Source organism: Mustela lutreola, chromosome 2 (assembly GCF_030435805.1).
Source record: "Mustela lutreola isolate mMusLut2 chromosome 2, mMusLut2.pri, whole genome shotgun sequence".
Taxonomy (NCBI): Eukaryota; Metazoa; Chordata; class Mammalia; order Carnivora; family Mustelidae; genus Mustela; species Mustela lutreola.
This window is the reverse complement of record NC_081291.1, coordinates 30,886,776-30,905,150: the sequence shown is the minus strand read 5'-3', so window position 1 is coordinate 30,905,150 and position 18,375 is coordinate 30,886,776. Positions and strand designations below refer to the sequence as shown.

The window sequence follows — 18,375 nt, the reverse complement described above, 5'->3', positions numbered from 1 at the left end:
TTGAGAACCACTGCTGTGGACAGAGAAAAGAGGAGGTTGGCAGACTAAGGCCTGGGTGTGCTGAAGTTTAGAGAGAAGAGGAAGAAAAGCAGCAAAGGAAGCTGTGGGGTAGGGGAAGCACCGGAAGAAGGAATCTGTGCTTCACTTGCTGTTTGAATGATTCTAAATAGATATCTTGATCATAAACCTCTGTAAACAAGTCTATCAAAATGCATAGAATTTAATGGTAAATAGATTATGGTCAATTCTAACCACCCAGCTATCCCAAAGAAAGGGTTGCAGTATTGTTTGTTTGTTTGTTTGTTTTAATAAGATTAGTCATGACTTAATTTGTGATAGCCTCCAAATTCAATCACATGGCTTTTTTTTTTTAAGATTTTATTTATTTATTTGGCAGAGAGATCACAAGTAGGCAGAGCAGCAGGCAGAGGCAGGATGGGGGGGGGGCGGGGAGCAGGCTCAACACTTAGCAGAGAGCCCGATGTGAGACTCGATCCCAGGACCCTGAGATCATGACCTGAGCCGAAGGCAGAGGCTCAACCCACTGAGCCCCCCAGGCACCCCTCACATGGGTTTCTAAAGTTCCTTTTAAACCTCTGTTACCTCAGGACCCTATTCATAACAGCAGCTCACATGTATTTAGCCAAGCCATATCATATGTTCATTGTGCCAGTGCTTTGCCTGAATGATATGATATATTCTTTGTAATAACTCATATGGTAGATATTTTGCTCATCTCCAGTCTACAGATGAGGAGACTAAGGCTCAGGGAGGTTATATCTCTTATCCACAATCACACAGTTCCTCAGAGGTGGAGCCAGGATTCACATCAGTCCATACAACTGCAAAGCCCACGTTTCTAACCACAGCATCTTCAGATTTTTCTCAGAAGCGCCACCTGGCTTCGTTTTCTGCCACTCGGCTTTCCAAGCACTGAGCCTAAATGAGGTGGAAACCGTAAAAAGCAAAGCTGAGCACCTGACAAGGGGGATCAACAGGAATCGAGGGCACTCAGAATCTGATGAGTTCCAAATGCAGTTCACTGTATGCCTTGGACACATCTCTAAACAAGGAAGGATGCAAGAAGAGCCAAAAAAAAAAAAAAAAAAAAGTCTCCACTATGGAAAGCTAACTAACACTTGCAAGAGCCTTAGAAGCACTAAAAGGTTTTTACAACTGGTATCCACCCAGGGAGTTAAAGAAAATGAGTTTTGTAACCATCAAATCCATAGCAAGTGAGAAAACAGTCCTGAGCTGAATGAGGGACCCTCACGGTGGGCATTCCAAGTATGCTTGGTTGAGCACTTTCCTGGAAGTTTACGTCTCCCTAGTACTGAGACAGGAGAGTACGCAGACATTACAGGTGGAAATGTGTGGCAGAAATATCTGTCTACTTTCCTTATCTGGGCAGAGGACATAAAACTGATTTTTATTAGGAATGTGTGCAAGTTAGAATTAAAGAAATTATATTTAATTATGGCTCTTATCAATTGGTGAGCCTTCAAATTTATTGTTTCAGAGTGAAACTAGTGCCAGTCATGACATTTTAGTTACACCTGGGTCCAAGACATCTGGCCTTGCAGTCATCTTCTTCACTAGACTCAAGTAGGTACAGTGCCTGGGCCCAATAGTGTTCAAGAGCCTAGGAAACCTTTGAAACCTCAAAAGGGAATGGATTAACTCTTAAAGATAACATCAAAATGAAAAATAATATTGCATTAAATGTCTTCTAAATTGGTTAATTGCAATTCAATTCAACTTTCATCCAGTTTTTTTATACATTTTTTACAATATGTACCTTTAGCATGTTTAACATTATGTGGGTGGGGAACCCAAAGGAAGAGCAGCTAGGCCCTGTGGAGGACCTTTAGCATGTTTAACATTATGTGGGTGGGGAACCCAAAGGAAGAGCAGCTGGGCCCTGTGGAGGACCCTGGTAGCCCCTGCAAGGAGAGCCAAATTTTTCTGGAATTATGGGTAGTATTTTCTCTCTACCGATATGGTATCAGAAGAGATGATCCACATGACTTGAGCAGTGGTGATAGTTCTCTACAACTCGGATTTGTCATTTTTTAATCATTTTTGAAGGACAATTCTCTGGCTCCAGATTGGGCCAATGCCATACCTTTGGCTTCAAGAGCAATTTCCCCAATGCTTTCAGCCTTCAGTTCATACTGAGGGGCATTTGGCCAGCTGGCCCATTCACCAATTCCCTTTGAGACTCCTGGCATTCATGACCACTCCCAGTGGTTTCTCATAAATGTGAAACAGAGGAGAAAAAAAAGAACAAATCCACAAACCAGTCCCAGGGGAAGAGAAAAGCATGGCTCACAACAGTGTCCTCAAGGATCCTTCTCTGTGGGATGACGGGAACCCAGCCCATGAAAGCAAAACCAACAACAGTTCTTATAATCCCCTCCATCAAAGACATCTGGGAGGTCTCACAGGATGGGGCTGGCTGCATGGAGGACAGCCAAACCTCTGAATGGCTGTGCCTGACCCCCTCAAATGTGCCTCTATGTGCCCACCACAGCTTGGGTGCCCACTCAGAGCCACAAATGCTGGGGGCACTCCAGTGCTGCTGAAGTTGGCTTTATGGTCATTGCTTTCCACGAGGGAGGCTCGAGCGGGGGCACCTTTGATGTGCCGAGGGCTTCCTCTAGGAGCACTTGACCACAAGTGGTTTGAGAGACATTGGCTGCCTGCCTTGGTCTTGGGAGGTGTTGACACTCTGGCTCGTTAGGGGACCCGGACCGTGCTTTTGGCAGCCTTAGCCAGCACAATCAGACCTCAGTCCAATTCTCACACTGTGGAGAGACTGGCAAACAGGGAGGCTATTTTCTGAGGACATGTGAGCTGGGAACTATTTTTTCCAAGGCACCAAGGTCATGAGGCAGGCATTTATTGAGTGGTTGCAATAGACTTTTTAATAGTATAAAAGGACTACAAGATACATCTGGGTTCTCCAGCATATGCTCTTCAACCTGAAGACTCCAGACCAAACTAGAGAACACAGAGTAGAGCCAGGATGATGTGATTAAGTATCAAACAGAGGTACTGTATCAGTTGGCTATTACTCTGTAACAAACCGTCTGAAAACCCAATGGCTTAAAACCATAGTCATTTATTTCCTTCACTCAATGGGCAAATCAATGGGGGTTGGCTGACTCATGCCAGGCTCAGCTGGGCTCAGCTCAGCTCAGCTCAGCTCTACTTCACTGCTTCAAGATGTGGGTTTGGTTGGTCTTGGCTCCTCACCATGGGTTGGGCTCAGGCCTGTTCCTGCATCTTGCATGCAGTGTGGAGCGATAACAGCTCCCCAGAGAAGGCTCTGCTTCCGTTGATGACCAAGGCACTGGAGTGTTAGCCCCACAACTCAAGCACATTGCAAGCCTCTGCTTCCATCACTTCTGCTAATACCCCACTGGCCCACCCTCTTCCTGGCTCTTCCAACCTCCCTCTTCTGATTTATTTTCCTCCATGGCAATGTGTGATAAATGTAGGAGGTATGAAAGACCTGATGACAACGAAGTGGACGAGGGGTGAAGAGGGGAAAACAAGAGTGAAGTCCGGGTAACTGGCAGTTGCATTGGCGAAGGCAGAGAAGCCTTAGAGGAACAGATGTGAGAGAGAAAGTGAAAGCCGAGGTTTGGATACATTTGATTTCAGATTCCTGGAGAGGAGACATTCCAGTGGAAATGTCAAGTAGACGAGCCAGAGCTTTCATCTCTCTGCCTTGCAGACAACCCAATTTCTACAAGGCAAGTGCCTCATTTATGTAGATAAGAGGTAGTTTAGCTTTTCTGGTACATTAAGGGGCCCGAATCACATCCTATCAATTAGTTTCCATGAGACACACTGTGATGGCACAATTGATTCGCTTGGCGTAGAATATCATGCAGTCTGCCTGAAAGGCAGGCCAGAAGATTTTAATGCAGTTGTCTCCAGGCAATTATTAACTTTCCCTCTTAGCAACGGGACCAAGGCACTTTCATTCCCTGAAATGACAGTTCTCCCTTGTTAAAGCTCACAGTTAATTTTAAGAACCACACCAATTTAACACTCAGCTCACATGAGCCATATACCTTGAATAAATGCAAATCCTGTCTCCATGGCATGAATTATGGCCTTATGCTGAGCATTGCCATGGCAACTAATGACATCATCCCCCAAGACCAACCTGCACAAAATCCAATTCTCCAAGGGTCCTTATTTGCCTAAAGTGGATGTGTTGTCTTGGCTTATTCACATATGCATTTGTAAATATCACTCTGTTGTCAAAGGTTTCTGGTGGATGTTTACTGTCATTTTGGGAGGTATATTCCCTTTGTGGCAAATGTTGTTTTTTGTTCATGGGGGGAGGGGGGTGGAGGAAATTCTAATGAAAATTACTGTGTGTATTTGATTAGCAACATTTGTTGATAACATATGGTCTGAGGAGGCTTCCGCAAATAAGAGGCTTTAAATAGTAAACAGAGATGGGACTGCGATGAAGCAGATGCTCTCCAAACACACAGTAGAAGGTTGCTTTGCGGTGGATTTCTCCTTCCCTCTACCCGAGCATAGACTTCTCCCTTATTTTCTCCCCCAGATCAAAGTGCTCCGTTTCAAAGCAGCGGCACTGTGGAATAAGTTTGGAGAAATAATGTGCTGTGACTTTAAAAGTCATCCCCAGCCCCCCAAAATATGAATTATCTGCTACTCATGTTTATTATTTGCTATTAATAATGATGTAGTGTGATAAAATGAGTCAGCCAGCTCAGGTGGGTCTGGAGGCAGCATTTGGGCACCACGTGTCTGAAATGCTATGATACGCAATCCCCAATTTCCCAAAACACTGAGAGTGCTGGAGAGAGCTCATGAGGAATTTAGAGCAGCAAATGGAATCACCATGGGCTGAGTTGTCCTTGTAAGTGCATGCTTACCATTTATCTTAGTGGATGTGCTCCAGTGAGCTTACTTCCTTCTGATCTGCTAATGAAAATAAAAGTATCCCCATTAGATTGAACCAGCAATTTCACCGTGTCTATCAGGCATCAGCATGCTTTTTCTATAACAGACCAGAAAATAAATAATTTAGGCTTGTTGGCCAGATGGTCTCTGCTGTAACTACTCTGCTTTGCCTCTGAAGTGCAAAAGCAGGATGGGTGGTATGTATGGTATGGGGTGAACATAGCTGTGTCCTAATAAAACTTTATTGATGGGCATTAAAATTTTAATTTCATGTAATTTTCATATGCTACAAAACTTCATTTTTTCGATGATTTTCAGTCATTTAAAAATGGAAAAACCATTCCTACCTCATCAGCTGTACGTAAGCCGGTATTTGGTTAGACTTGGCCCCTGGGACAGAGTTTACTAACCCCTGGTCTATAGTCCTACAGTGAAAGACCTATTTTTTTAGTGTTTTCCAAGTGCTTGAACAGTGTATATACAATAGCTTATCTCCTAGTTATTCATCCATCAATCCTCTGGGGTCAATACTATTCTCATCCCTAATTAAAGATGTGAAAATCAAGGCTCAAACTCACTCTAATGAGGTTTATCATTTCTGCATCGGATATCTCTGCAGGTAAAACACAATATGCCTGAGTACTGATGTCTCCTTCTCCTTCACCTGTGCTGGATCCACAGCAGCTTCTAACATAGTGACTTGCACATGGTAGGACATGCAGGAAGTGTTTTCTAAATGAAGAAGGAAATGAAGGGCTAATTAGAGGTATGATCCCAAAAGCAGGAGAAGTCAGAGTTTCACCCAGGGCCACAGAGAGCATGTAGGTTTGTCAGCTGGACTGTTCCTGTATTTATTCCCCACCGTCTTGTAAAAGGTACTTGGTTTGGAACAGACTCACATGTCTCAATACGTGTTCCTTTACATTTGGAGGTCCCACTCTGAATGATTGCCTTTCTAAAGTCTGTATTTATGTGCTGATGGCTAGAAAGACCAGAAGCGATGATAATAGTTCATTTTATGACTTGGCGGCGCTTTCCAGCCTGATACCATCGGCATTCGCATTGCTGCCAGCCCTTGGCCTCATGAGTTAACCTTCCTTGGTCTGCTAGGGCTCTACTGCATACTGCCAGGCTCAGCGTGCACTGCAGAGAGTTGGTGTCCTCCTAAAAATCCTCTTATCTCTAAGGAGATAAAGGTATCAATTTTGCATCAAGGAGGGAGTCATACCCTTGGTTATCCCAAATGTCACATGTCTCCACGATCCCCTGAATTTGGTGACATGATTATTCTGAATATGTCACTTCTTCCTAGTCATTAAGTAAGTATTTGTTTTGTGCCAGGCCCTGTGGTTGGTGCAAGAGATTAAAAAAAAAAAAAAAAAAAAAAGTTATGCCATGCTCCCATCCCCTGAGGTGTTCATCATCTGGAGAGACAGCCAGATAATTGTCAGACTGTACTATGATACTGTCTTATGAGCTACTGAGAGGCAGTGAAGCTCTATGGTTTCATGCATCAGCTCTGGGGTCAGAAACCCTATGCATTTGAAGCATGGCTCTGTGACAGTTTGAAACCATGGTCCAGTTACTTAACCTACCCAAGTCCTAGTTTCTCCATTTATAAAGTAGGGATAATAACAGACTATTCCTCATAGAGCAGTCAGAAGGATTAAATGAGATAATCCATGAAAAGCACTCAGCCCGGGGCCTGGCAAACTTTAAGCACTTGCTAATTGGTGACTATTTTTAGTTTTCCGTGAGCTAGCTGTATGGTGTGATTATACCAACAGATATGATGAGGTCACAAAAGAGGGAGACACCCTCTTTACTTTATCTACTTGTGTTCAGAAAGAAGTTCGTTAACATCCTGGACTGCTGCTTGCAATAGATAGTATCAAGCTCTTGTCTTGATACCATATGAAATCAAACTGCAATTGTATTTCAGTTCTGGGAGACTTTTAAGAAGATGTATCCATCTTAATAACCACAGTCAGTGCACCACAAAGCAAAAGAAATGAGCGGAGAAGAATACAACATTGAGAAATAGATCCATTTAATGATGTGTGGCCTCTCCAAAAGGCCAAGACTTTGGATGCTTGCACTGCTGACTAATTTGTCTATAGGGTAGGTAGCCCTCTGCGAAGTAGATGGAACATATGAAATAAATATAAACTGAGAAGCCTTAGTGGCCCGGAGTCCTATCAATCCTGAGACAGAACTCTTTCTTTGAGTTAGAGGTAACTGATTTAACTGGATCAAGGCACAGAGCAGTGAGTTGGTAGAATGTGAGAGGAAGGGCATATGGTGATGAGGTTGAGTTTGAGTTGTGAAGTCAGACAGCCATTTGCTCCTTGCATGTGATCCTGGACACATTATAGCCTGTCTGAGTCTGAGTTTCTTGTCTGGGACTGTGAGAGTAACCATTATAAGCATTTTACAGGATGGCCAAGAGGACTTAAAAAAGTAAAATGCATGTATGCTTGAGTAACACTTTCGAGAGAGGAATTTGTGCCTAGCACATAGTAATCTCTGAATAAATACTAGGTGTTTGTTGTAAAGGGAGGTCTCTCTGTGGCTGGAAAAAGAGAAAGAGTGTAGACATTTCTATGACTTTTTTTTTTTTCCCCCCAAAGGGGACAGGGACAGGAAAGAGTGCTTATAATTAAATCTCCCTGGGTCTTCTATGAATAGGAAGCATCTCCAAAAGGAAGTCAGGAGTCGTTCTTTTACAAAGACCAAGGACTATAGTGAAAGGTGAAGGTTTATGTCAATGCCAGTGACAGTCAATTTCCACTGCATCACCCATCCTCAGTCCCAGCTAAACAGACTGGGTGTCATTGAACCCAGAACCTTATTCAAGGGCTTATGACTCATGCAACTACACAGGCCCTACACTCAGACCAATGTTTGGTTTAATCCTCTGCGTTGTCATCTTGATATTAATTACTTTATCCTTGAACCTGTTTGTTAAGTTCAGTGGAACAGTGGAGCATGCATTTGAGCAGAACTACTCTGAGAAAGAGAGACTCCATATTCTAGTACTTTTCATGGCACTTCCTCCTGCTTTTTTGAAAAAGGAGCCCCATATTTTCATTTTGCACAGGACTTGAAAATGACATAGCCCATCCCGATTAGATGGGAGACTTTTCTCTTTTGGCCTGCTTCACTGGGCCAGGCTGCCATTTTGAGATCCGATGGATAAATCAGGACTCAGCAGTAGCCTAAAAACTTGAGGTGAGCCAAGGGTTATGGTGGGAAGCCAAAGGCACAGCTGCAGGTCTGGGGGAAAGGAAAAGCCTCAGTATCCAAAGGGACTGGGCTGTCAGGGCAGCCTCCAATGGCTTGAATTGCATCCAGCTGACAGGATGAAGGCCTCACTCTGCCCCACAGTCTGAGTCATGTTGAATGTCTGATGAGCTGAGCATCCTCTGGTAGCAGGAGGGGTCCAGGCAGACTGAGTTAGTGCCTACTGAGCAGGCCAGAAAAACCCCTACCAACAAGTCCCAACAACAGAATCATAGAGACACAGTGTGGGGGACCCCTGGGACGCTGAGATCAAGGCCTCTTTGTGGCTTGGTGTAAAGGCATCTCATTCTAGAACTCTTTTGATTTCCAGAAGGAATATTCCTCATCTCCATGACCAATCATGATAAATGCTCAAAGAGATTAATAGCATAATTTATCACAAAGAGTAAATTAATGATCATGGATTTTGCCAATATGGCTAATTATTAATAATGTTTATTACTGATAATAATGACAGTGTCAGCAGGGAGAGCTGTAACATGGGAATTAAGGGATTTGGGTTCTAGAAAGCTTGGTCAAAATTCACTAGAATAAAAGGGGCAAGATCTTGAGTTTCTTCTCAGTTTTCTCATCTGTGAAATGGGGATGATAATAACTGTCTCACTACTTACATTGTATAGTAGGAAGGCAATGTTATAGATTCTTAATATGTTTTGAATAGATAACACAAAATAGAAGTGATCATCACAGTTACTAGAATATATCTTATATATCCTTATCTTGGGGAGGAAGGTAGCCAAAACTTGTTGGGTTCTCATGCTCTTTCAAGCCTTTTTATTTTTTTATCCTTACTTTTATTTATTTATCTTTATCTTATTTTTATTTATCTTTATTATTTCACTACTCTGAAATGAGGCCACTTTATAGCTGAGCATTCTGAGGAATAGGGACGTTGATTACTTGCCTTAAGTCCTACAGTTCGCAAATGACTAACCGCGATTTGAAATAAAGGTGTCTGATTCAAAACCCTATACTTTGTCAAGTTGCTTTTACTAGTAAATTGAGTCCCTGTCTTAGGAGTCTTCTGCAGTAGCTGATGACCAAAATTAGGAGCTTCTATCTGTACATCTAACATTGTGCTGTTGTGTTGGAACTTGTTTCTTGTTCTGTCTCCTGTCCTTTTGCATGTCTTCTCCCTTTCTCAGTCATGACTGTTGGGTTTCCTCAATGACTTTTTATCCCTTGGGTCCCAATCTGGGCTCCTCCTTACCTCTGTTTTTTTTTTTTTGGTGCTATCTTGTCAGCCTTCTCTGGACTACTCACATCCTAGAGTTTAATCAACAGGATTTATTTGAGCACAACATGGAGACTAGAAGTCATTTCTATCATTCACAAAAGAAGAAATACAACCAACAAACAATAATATAGTCAAGCCTGCTATTTGTCAAAGAAATGCCCATGAAAACACCAAAGACAAAGTAAGCCAGAGGAAAAGTGAATAGAGGCAACCCGTGAAGGCAAGAAGCCCTGTGATTTGCACTCATTCCCAGATGCTGGGACAATGGTTGCCACCTTTGTGGAAAGCATTTTGGGAATTGATGTCCCAAGACTTGAAAGTGTTCATTGATGAGCAGAATTCCTGCAGCATTATAAGAGCAGCATAATGTTTATTGATATTGCCCATGATGAAGTTTATGATATTGCCCAAAGATGAAGTTTAAAAAGTCATGTCCAGCCCCATCTCAATAATAGAACAGTGGTTAAATAAATTATGATATACCTATAAGGAACTATATATTATAGGGTCATTAAAAATAATATTTTAATGTATAATTTACAGTATGGACATTAGCCATCATATAAAGCTAAATGAAAAAAAACCTATACAAAATTATGTCTATTCCTGTTTCCTAGTTGTGTAAAAGAATGTATATTTAGCATCACTTATTTATTCACCAAATATTTCTTAAGTGTGTTCTATGTGCTAAGCACTATGCTAAGTATGCAACATAAGCAAAAAACATCCCATCCGAGGATTCAGCTGTTGAACAATCACACAGAAATAAGTAATTACAAATCCATTGATTGCTAGGACAGAAAATGAAACAGTGTGTTCCAGAGAGTTTAACACTGGCCCACATTTAGACTGGGAGACCAGGGATGGGAAGGTGTTATTGAAGCTGGGCTCTGAAAAGGCAGCTAGGTGGGGAGAAGCATTGCCAAAAGAGGGCATGCCTGGAGGGGCCCTGAGGTGGCACAGGTAGGAGTGGGTGAGCAGGAGACTACACGCAGGGGGTCTGGAGTGCAATCCAACCCCCCCCCCCGCCAGATGGAGCAGGCAAGTGGGAGACTATACACAGGGATCTGGATTTCACCCTGGGGGTTCAGTGCAATCCAGTGGACACTTCTGGAAGACTGCACTGATGGCAGGTACAGAATGGATAGTAGGGCTCTGTGATAACAATGATGAGTAGAGGAAAAGGTCCCAACTGAGGGACCCATCAGAGGTTTGTGTCCACCCCACCTGGCACCCCACCCAGATACTAGTTAAGCCACCCTCTGCTCTGAGGAGATCTAAGACTCAGATTCCCACAGACCAGTGGGGAAGGACATTTCCCTCTTTTCCTCCTTCTACCTTCCACTCCTTTGAGTTCCATCCATTCTTCTATTCAGCTCATCTTTGAATACTAGAGAAAATGCCCCCCCCCCTCCCGCCCCATGACTACTGACATCGAGTTTTAAAGTCAGGTGTTGGCTCTGACCAAATGAAGCCCTGTCTCAAAATCTAGAACTGCAGTTTTCAAGAACTAGGGATTCAAAGGATACAAGGAAATATTTGTGCTAATTCTGAAATCATTTGTAAGGATAGCAAATGCACGGGGAAAAGTTCTCGACAACTCCATTTCATGCTAATTCCAAGTGATTCCTTGTAGTGCTCTGTGAAGACCCGTGGCAACTTTCTGAGCATCTGTCTTGCATTTGCCTAACAAGTTAATTAACACTTTTTGTCACTCTGGCAGCTTTGGAGGGGAGGCAAGGGGAGGGGGATGTGACAGCCAGTGCTGCCTCGGGTTAACCCTGCATTCCCCCTACTCGGGAGGAAGGCAGCTGAGTTTAGCATTGTCAAAGCAGACGGCTCTACATTGACCTTTCTGATTCTGTCTGCAGCTGGGGCACCCAGGGCGACTTCTCGACAACCCACGCACTGCCTGCTGTAAAGGTGAAGCTGTTCACAGAGAGCACAGGCGTCCTGGCCTTGGAGGACAAGGAGCTCGGACGGGTAAGTGCTCCCCATCACAAGGAGCGGTGTCCCCAGGTCCTATAGGCAGCATTGCCAAGTAGGATAGGTCCCGCTGTGGTTTGAATCCACAGGCTCTACTCTCCATTGACTGTGTGACCTTGGGCAAGTCCCTCAACCTCTCCAACCCTCTGTTTCTCCTCTTTAAATCTGGACTACCAATAGTGCATGCTGCAGAAGTCAGAGTAGGGGTTCTCCACAACCTTAGACCCAGAAACTCTCTAGAGCAAAGATTTGCAATGACCCTCCTATCCTGAAGTGAAATTCTTACATGATTTAACAAACCGACCCATCTAACAATCTAAAAATCAATACAATGACATAATATGAAGGAGAAATAAAAGGGAATTAATTAAGAACAATAACTTCAAAATGTAAAGATTTAGGGACAACCGCACTAGAAGACCTAAAGAAGGAATGTGAACCACTCTAAAGGTCACGGCCAAAATACCTGCCCTGGAGGAGAGAACCTCTGAAGCTTAAATGTCAGTAATTGGATTTCTTGAAATGGCACACAAATCTTGGTAACAAAGTTTCCTCAATTTCCCTGGAAAAGCACCAAAAATACTTTGAGTGTATATTGTTCCAAATTACAAAAATTCAATGGAGTGAAGTTTAAGGATCTAATTGCTTATTAAATGATTCATGAATTCTGCAAGTAGAGGGGGCTCCAAGGAGATGCAAGATAACCGAAGTTTCTGTAGAAGGAGGATGGGGTGAGAAATTATCAGCAAAAGAAAAGGATTGTTTTAGGCAAGTTGGCTTTCCTTTAGGGGGGAAAGTGAGAGGTCTTATCACACAGATGACCCTGTCTCTCTTTGAGGGATGGAGGGGGCTCAAGTGGCAGATTCACCAGCCCTGACCAAAAACTTCCTGATGGACCCGTTAAGACTACATTTCTGGGGGAGGTTGAAAGTGAAGTTAGATTATGTCCTCTGCACCATTTTGGGAACAAAGGATACCCTTTGATGCCTGCGGTTTTCTTCTTAACAATATGTAAAGAAGATTTAAGATCCAGACTCAGTTCGTTACAAACAGGCTTTTCCACCTCCACTCATACCCAGTGGGAATATTCAGAAGTCCGGTAACATGCAGGACGATTCCTCACTGAGGAGAAGCATCTCATTCACTGCATGGTGTGTAGTATCTCTGGGCCCCGGCCATACAGAACCAACAGAGTCCAGCACCATTACCTTGTCGACCAAAAATGTCCCCCAGATTTCTGAAACATCCCAAAAGGAGGCCCCAGTCCCTTTGAGTACCACTGAGAATTATAATAAAGACATTTCTTTTTACCTCTCAGCTATCAACTCTGCACCACGCAGCCGTTATTTTCAGAATGTAAGTTAGATTTGCTGACTTCAAATGCTTCCATCATTCCACACTGCTTACCATAAAATTACAACTCTGTAGCGCAGCTACAAAGATTCATGTGATCTGGCTTCTGCCTACCTCCTCGGCCTCTTTTGTTGCTACATTTCCCTTCCTCCACTATTCTCAAGAGCACTGGGGACAATTCTCAGTCCACTGAATAAACCACTCTTTTCCTGCATCAGAGGGGCTTTCTCCCTGCCCAGAGCACCCCCGGACTGCCTAGCTCTTCAAAAGGTTGCCTCCTTCCTTACATAGATGCTGCCCCCTCCTCAGAGAGCCCTTTCCTGACTGCTCATCTTCCTTCATTCACCACCCCACCCGCCTGTCCACTAAATTTGATCACCAAGGAGAGAAAGAGAGAGGGATTTGCAGAAATTTTGGCTTCTGTCTCCTATACTAGACAACAAAAACCCCATGGGCATAGAAACCTAAACTACTCTGTTCACTGCCCTATACCCGAGCCCAGCACAGACTCCCAGTACATTTCATTGCATACTGGTTGATTTAATAATTCCTTCTGAAAGCTGTGTTACCTCGGCCAAACGTTCAACCTCTCTAAGCCCCCTAGTATGTCAGTGGAATAAGGTGAGAACACCTGCAGACAAGCACACAGGCACACACTTCTAACAAGGCCAGGAAGAACACAGTAAGCAGGCTTTCTTTTTTCATCCTTTTGTGCCGACTTACTTAATCTGGCTTTCATCTATAGAGCTGACCCAGAATCGTATTACTAAGATGCAAACCAGGATATTAATGTTAGAAGTGGCAAGTCCGGCAATCCTCAGCCTGAGTCCACAGAAGGTTCCACACAATCCAGGAACCCCTTGAAATCGTTTGCAAATGTCGAGGTGGGGAGGGGCATATGTGCATTTTTCTGGAGACACAAGTCTAAAGCATTCACCAACTTCTCAAAGCTGTCTCTACTTAGGAAAGTTAAGCCCACTGGGCTAGTCAAACCCTTTTATTTATAGGTGAGAAAACAGATTCCCACGAAAGGCAGGAAGCTTCCCCAGATCCACCCAGTTAGGCACTGCCCAGGCACTATACGTTTGCCGTTGGCCAGGGCCTGGCCCTGAGGACACTGTGAAGCCCTCTCCCTGACGCTCCATGATAACCCTGATGAGTTATTGCTTATCCTGCCCAGACGAGTGCACTGCGGCCCAGAGGAGCTAAGTAATGTGCCAGGGATGATGCTGACTCATCTCCAGGGCCGTTTCCACTGTACCACTTTGTTCCTATGCAGAAATAAAACTCTTGGCTCTACTGCTGTGGGGAAGGCCACAGGCTTGCCACTGCCCCATACAGTTATTCATTTCTTAATAACTCATTCTCTCCTCCAACCCCATTATGTATTTTCCCAGATAAGAATGTACTCTTCTGGGGCGCCTGGGTGGCTCAGTGGGTTAAAGCCTCTGCCTTCAGCTCAGGTCATGATCCCAGGGTCCTGGAATCGAGCCCCACATCGGGCTCTCTGCTCAACAGGGAGCCTGCTTCCCCCGGCTCCCTGCCTGCCTCTCTGCCTGCTTGTCATCTCTGTCAAATAAATAAATAAAATCTTTAAAAAAAAATTTTTTTAAGTTTATATTAAAAAAAAAAAGAATGTACTCTTCCTACCAAAGAAACTTTCCCCGGGGTTGCCGTGGAATCAGCATGGCTGATCCTTGTGCCAGCTGGGGCGCCCTCTGCTGGCAGGACCTCCGCACGCAGCAGCTGATGATGACTCTGCTTTTCTTGTTTAAAGTGAAGCAATTTCTTGTACCCCTGAGGGAATGTGTCTATGCTCTAACTGTTCCCAAGCTTAGCAGGACACAGCCACATTTAAAATCCCACTGCTATGTTCTATCACTCAACAATATCTAGCTTGTTCATTATGCTTCATTTTAATCAACCTTTTTAATTGAAGAAGTAATTCATCCACTGAAAAAAAATTAATGGATATTAGTGAAAATGAATGATTCCCCCCACCTTGCCCAAGTAGCTTTTCCAGAGAAAAACCTTGTTTTCACTTTATTGTGTATTCCTCACCAAGTATTCTAAGCATGTTCAACCACAGCATACACAAACATATGTATATACATCGAAAGAAAGAAAGAATAAGGAAGGAAGGAAAAGGTGAGCACAGCTGGAAGTTACTGTATACATAGTGCTTTGTACTTAACTTGAAATATTAGTATATTTGAAGATTAGTCCATATTAGCCTATGCTGACATACTTCCTGTTTCACAGATGTGTAATATTTCATGTATAGATGTATCATAATATATTTAGATTGTTTCCAGTCTTTGTCTGAATAAGCAATGCTTCAAAGAATAACCTTGAATTTATTTCTTTGCACATATGTGTGTGTGTGTGTGTGTAGGATAGTTTTCAAAAAAATGTTTTGCTGAATGAAATTTGAATTTTGACAGATACTACCAAATTGTCCCTTAAAGAGTACACACGAATTGATATTTCCACAAAAGGCGTAAGTGGGGCGCCTGGGTGGTTCAGTGGGTTAAGCCGCTGCCTTCGGCTCAGGTCATGATCTCAGGGTCCAGGGATCGAGTCCCCCATTGGGCTCTCTGCTCAGCAGGGAGCCTGTTTCCTTCTCTCTCTCTCTCTCTGCCTGCCTCTCAGTGTACTTGTGATTTCTCTCTGTCAAATAAATAAATAAAATCTAAAAAAAGAAAAAAAAAAAAGGCGTAAGTGACTGTTTCTTTAAACCCTTGCCAATACTGTAATATTATCAAACTTCTGTTCATGGGATAGGATTGTGAGCCCATGGTGTACCATCATTTGTGACATGCACAGAACAAACAGAAATAATGACAGGCAAAAATTTCTGACTTCAAAAAACTTAAGGGATATAGACATAAAAACTAGAAATTATAGTGCAATGTGGTAAGTGGTCTCTAAAGAACACCTGGGAGCACACAGCAAGGGGACGTAACCCAGTCTGAAGGTCAGGGATGCCTTCCCGGGGTCGAAGGTAGATACAGAAGTAAGAAGGATATATAGGCTAAGGCTTGGAGAGGACCAGCCAGGTAAAGGCTCAGGGTAAAGCAGCCCCCCACCCCAGAAGGACCTGCCCACGTGCCCAGGTAACTGAGAGAAGCTGGGACTGGCCAGCATGCAGCTCACTGCACGGAGTGGGTTGTGTTCCCACATCAGCATCACCACATCAAAGCACAGCACACATGGGCCTCAGCTGAGATGACAAAGTGCTTGATTAGCAGCCTGGAATGTCCAGATGAGGTGTCTGGACTGCTCAGGGCTCATGTGCACCCAGGAGGACCCTAATAATTCAGCAGGCCTGACACATACAAAGGAGTCGTCGACCCGTCAGGCACATGGCAGGGTGGAGATGAAGTTGGAGAAGAACTGCAGTGACCTCATCTCTCCATGCACCCCTGAGAGGAAGTCTCCCTGGGGAGCCACCACGTGGAAGAAGAAGTCTTTGTGGAGGGGCCAGTAATGAGCTGTGGTCATTTGTGTCAGCGAATGGACACCATATTGCCAGTGGGAAACACGCCCAGAATCCATATGGTGGAAGGCCTGTTAACGAGCTCCGGGTGCCCAGAGCGCTGCTCCTGCTTTGATTTTGCCAAATGGGCAGGAGCAGAAGGAGGCTCAGGGCCTTGCCTGCTGCTGTTCTGGCCCTGGTTGGGCTTTCTCTTACCAGCCCCTCCCCCTCCTGGCTTCCCAGCACATCAACCTTGCTCCCCAACCCCTCAGGCCAGACTAGCTCAGGAGACAGTGTCCTCATCCCTGGTATCAGCAGCAGCCCCTCTCTCCATCTCCCGAAAGCAGGGGTCTCAAGAAATGGAACACTTTATAGAGAGACATATAGGGACAGGCATTCCCTTGAGGGGAGGGAGAGGTCCGCTGCCCAGCAGCACCCTGACTTCCTTGCTCCCAGCATCCTACAAAATATTACACTTCGCTGGTACCAGTTATGTCAGTTGATCCTCTTGGTGATAGAATTTTAACTAAATTAACCCTCGCAGAATGAGTAAGTGGCCTGCAAAGATTCCTACAGAAGTGCTATCATCTTAGGATGATGCTAGTATTGCATCCCTGGCAAACAGCGTGAAAACGGTGGAGCTGACACCCGTCCTGCTAAGCAGGCGTGCTGTCATCCGCGTCGTGAGAGAAATTCACTGCCAAAGTCATCAGAGAAGCTAGACGTCAGTCAAGAGATTCTGAAATGATTTACAAGACTACTTGAGATTTACTTCCAGTGTCATGAACAGTGAGCCTTGCCCTAAATATATAGGGTGCCCTTAAAATATAGCTAATCATAGCATAAAGCCACCACAATTAGCAAGACACTTGAAAATACAGCTTTTTATATTTAGCTCTTTTTTTAAAGTATTTTATTTATTTATTTATTTAACACAGAGAAATCACAAGCAGGCAGAGGGGCAGGTGGGGGTGGGGGGACCAGGCTCCTTGCTGAGTAGAGAGCCCAATGCGGGGCTCGATCCTAGGACCCCGAGATCATGACCTGAGCCGAAGGCAGAGGCTTTAACCCACTGAGCCATCCAGGCGCCCCTATTTAGCTCATTTTTAAGACTTCTCTATTTATGTATATTTTATGGTATATGTAACAACGTATATATTAATACAAAGTAAGTATATAATGTAAACAGAATGTAAATATGACATTTATATAACATATATAAATATACAATATTTTCTATATTTATGTATCAATGGTGTTGTACTTTTGTATCGATAGCAATATATTTAGAGATATTGGGCTACTGGGTCAACGAATTCTGCCGGCATAGGGCGTGATCAAAAAATCTTTGGCAGCCTCAGGTCTGAAAAATCAGGCCTCCTTATTTCAATCCTGTCGTAAGACGTTGAGAAGACTCCATTTTTGCGTTTAGCAAAAAGGGATCAATTTTTTTTCATCAGAGAGAGGATGTAATGGAGGGGTGGAGCGTGGAAAAGGTCACGCCTGGAACGAGAAGGAGCGAAAAATCAGCACAAACAAGGCGCCTCAGAGATGCGGATTTTATGTTTCCGCCTGGCTCTCTCGCCCTTCCTGAGCGCGTGAGAAGCTTTCAGCTCGCACCCACTCCGCGAGCTCTCGCGAGAAGCCCTCAGCTCCCACTCTCCACACAAGCTCTCGCGAGAAGCCCTCTGCTTCCGTCCTGCCCCACGACCCAAGCTTGTGGTAAGGCCGGGTGGTCGGCCTCTCAGACTCCGAACCTCTCCTGTCCCTTGCGGAGGTTGTTAGGAACCCGGGAGAGAGGCTGCCTTCCCCAGCACCGAAAGAAAATAGCTGCTGTGAAAACAGCCTAAGCCCACAGGCAACAAACCAGGGCACGCTGTCACCATGAAAGCAAATCTTAGCAAGCCCAGCTTTTGTTGAGCCCCTATTTAGTGCCTGTTCCCTCAGCTGAGGGGATTTTCCACATCGTTCACTCCTGAGGAACAGTGTATGTTCCTCAGATCCCATGTGGCTCTACAGAACTCAGGAAGCAAAACGAAGAAGGGGGTGTGCTGAGTTACCCTCT

General features: G+C 44.2%; 1 protein-coding gene across 21 annotated transcripts in view; it reads left to right on the top strand.

Moving 5' to 3' along the window:
• CADPS (calcium dependent secretion activator) overlaps nt 1-18,375 on the top strand; it is a 468,804-nt gene that overhangs the window by 266,836 nt on the left and 183,593 nt on the right. For all 21 annotated transcript variants that reach the window (XM_059161408.1, XM_059161407.1, XM_059161399.1 and 18 more), the window contains exon 7: nt 11,365-11,476. In XM_059161408.1, the coding sequence (XP_059017391.1) occupies nt 11,365-11,476 (112 nt within the window). The remainder of the gene's footprint in view (nt 1-11,364; nt 11,477-18,375) is intronic.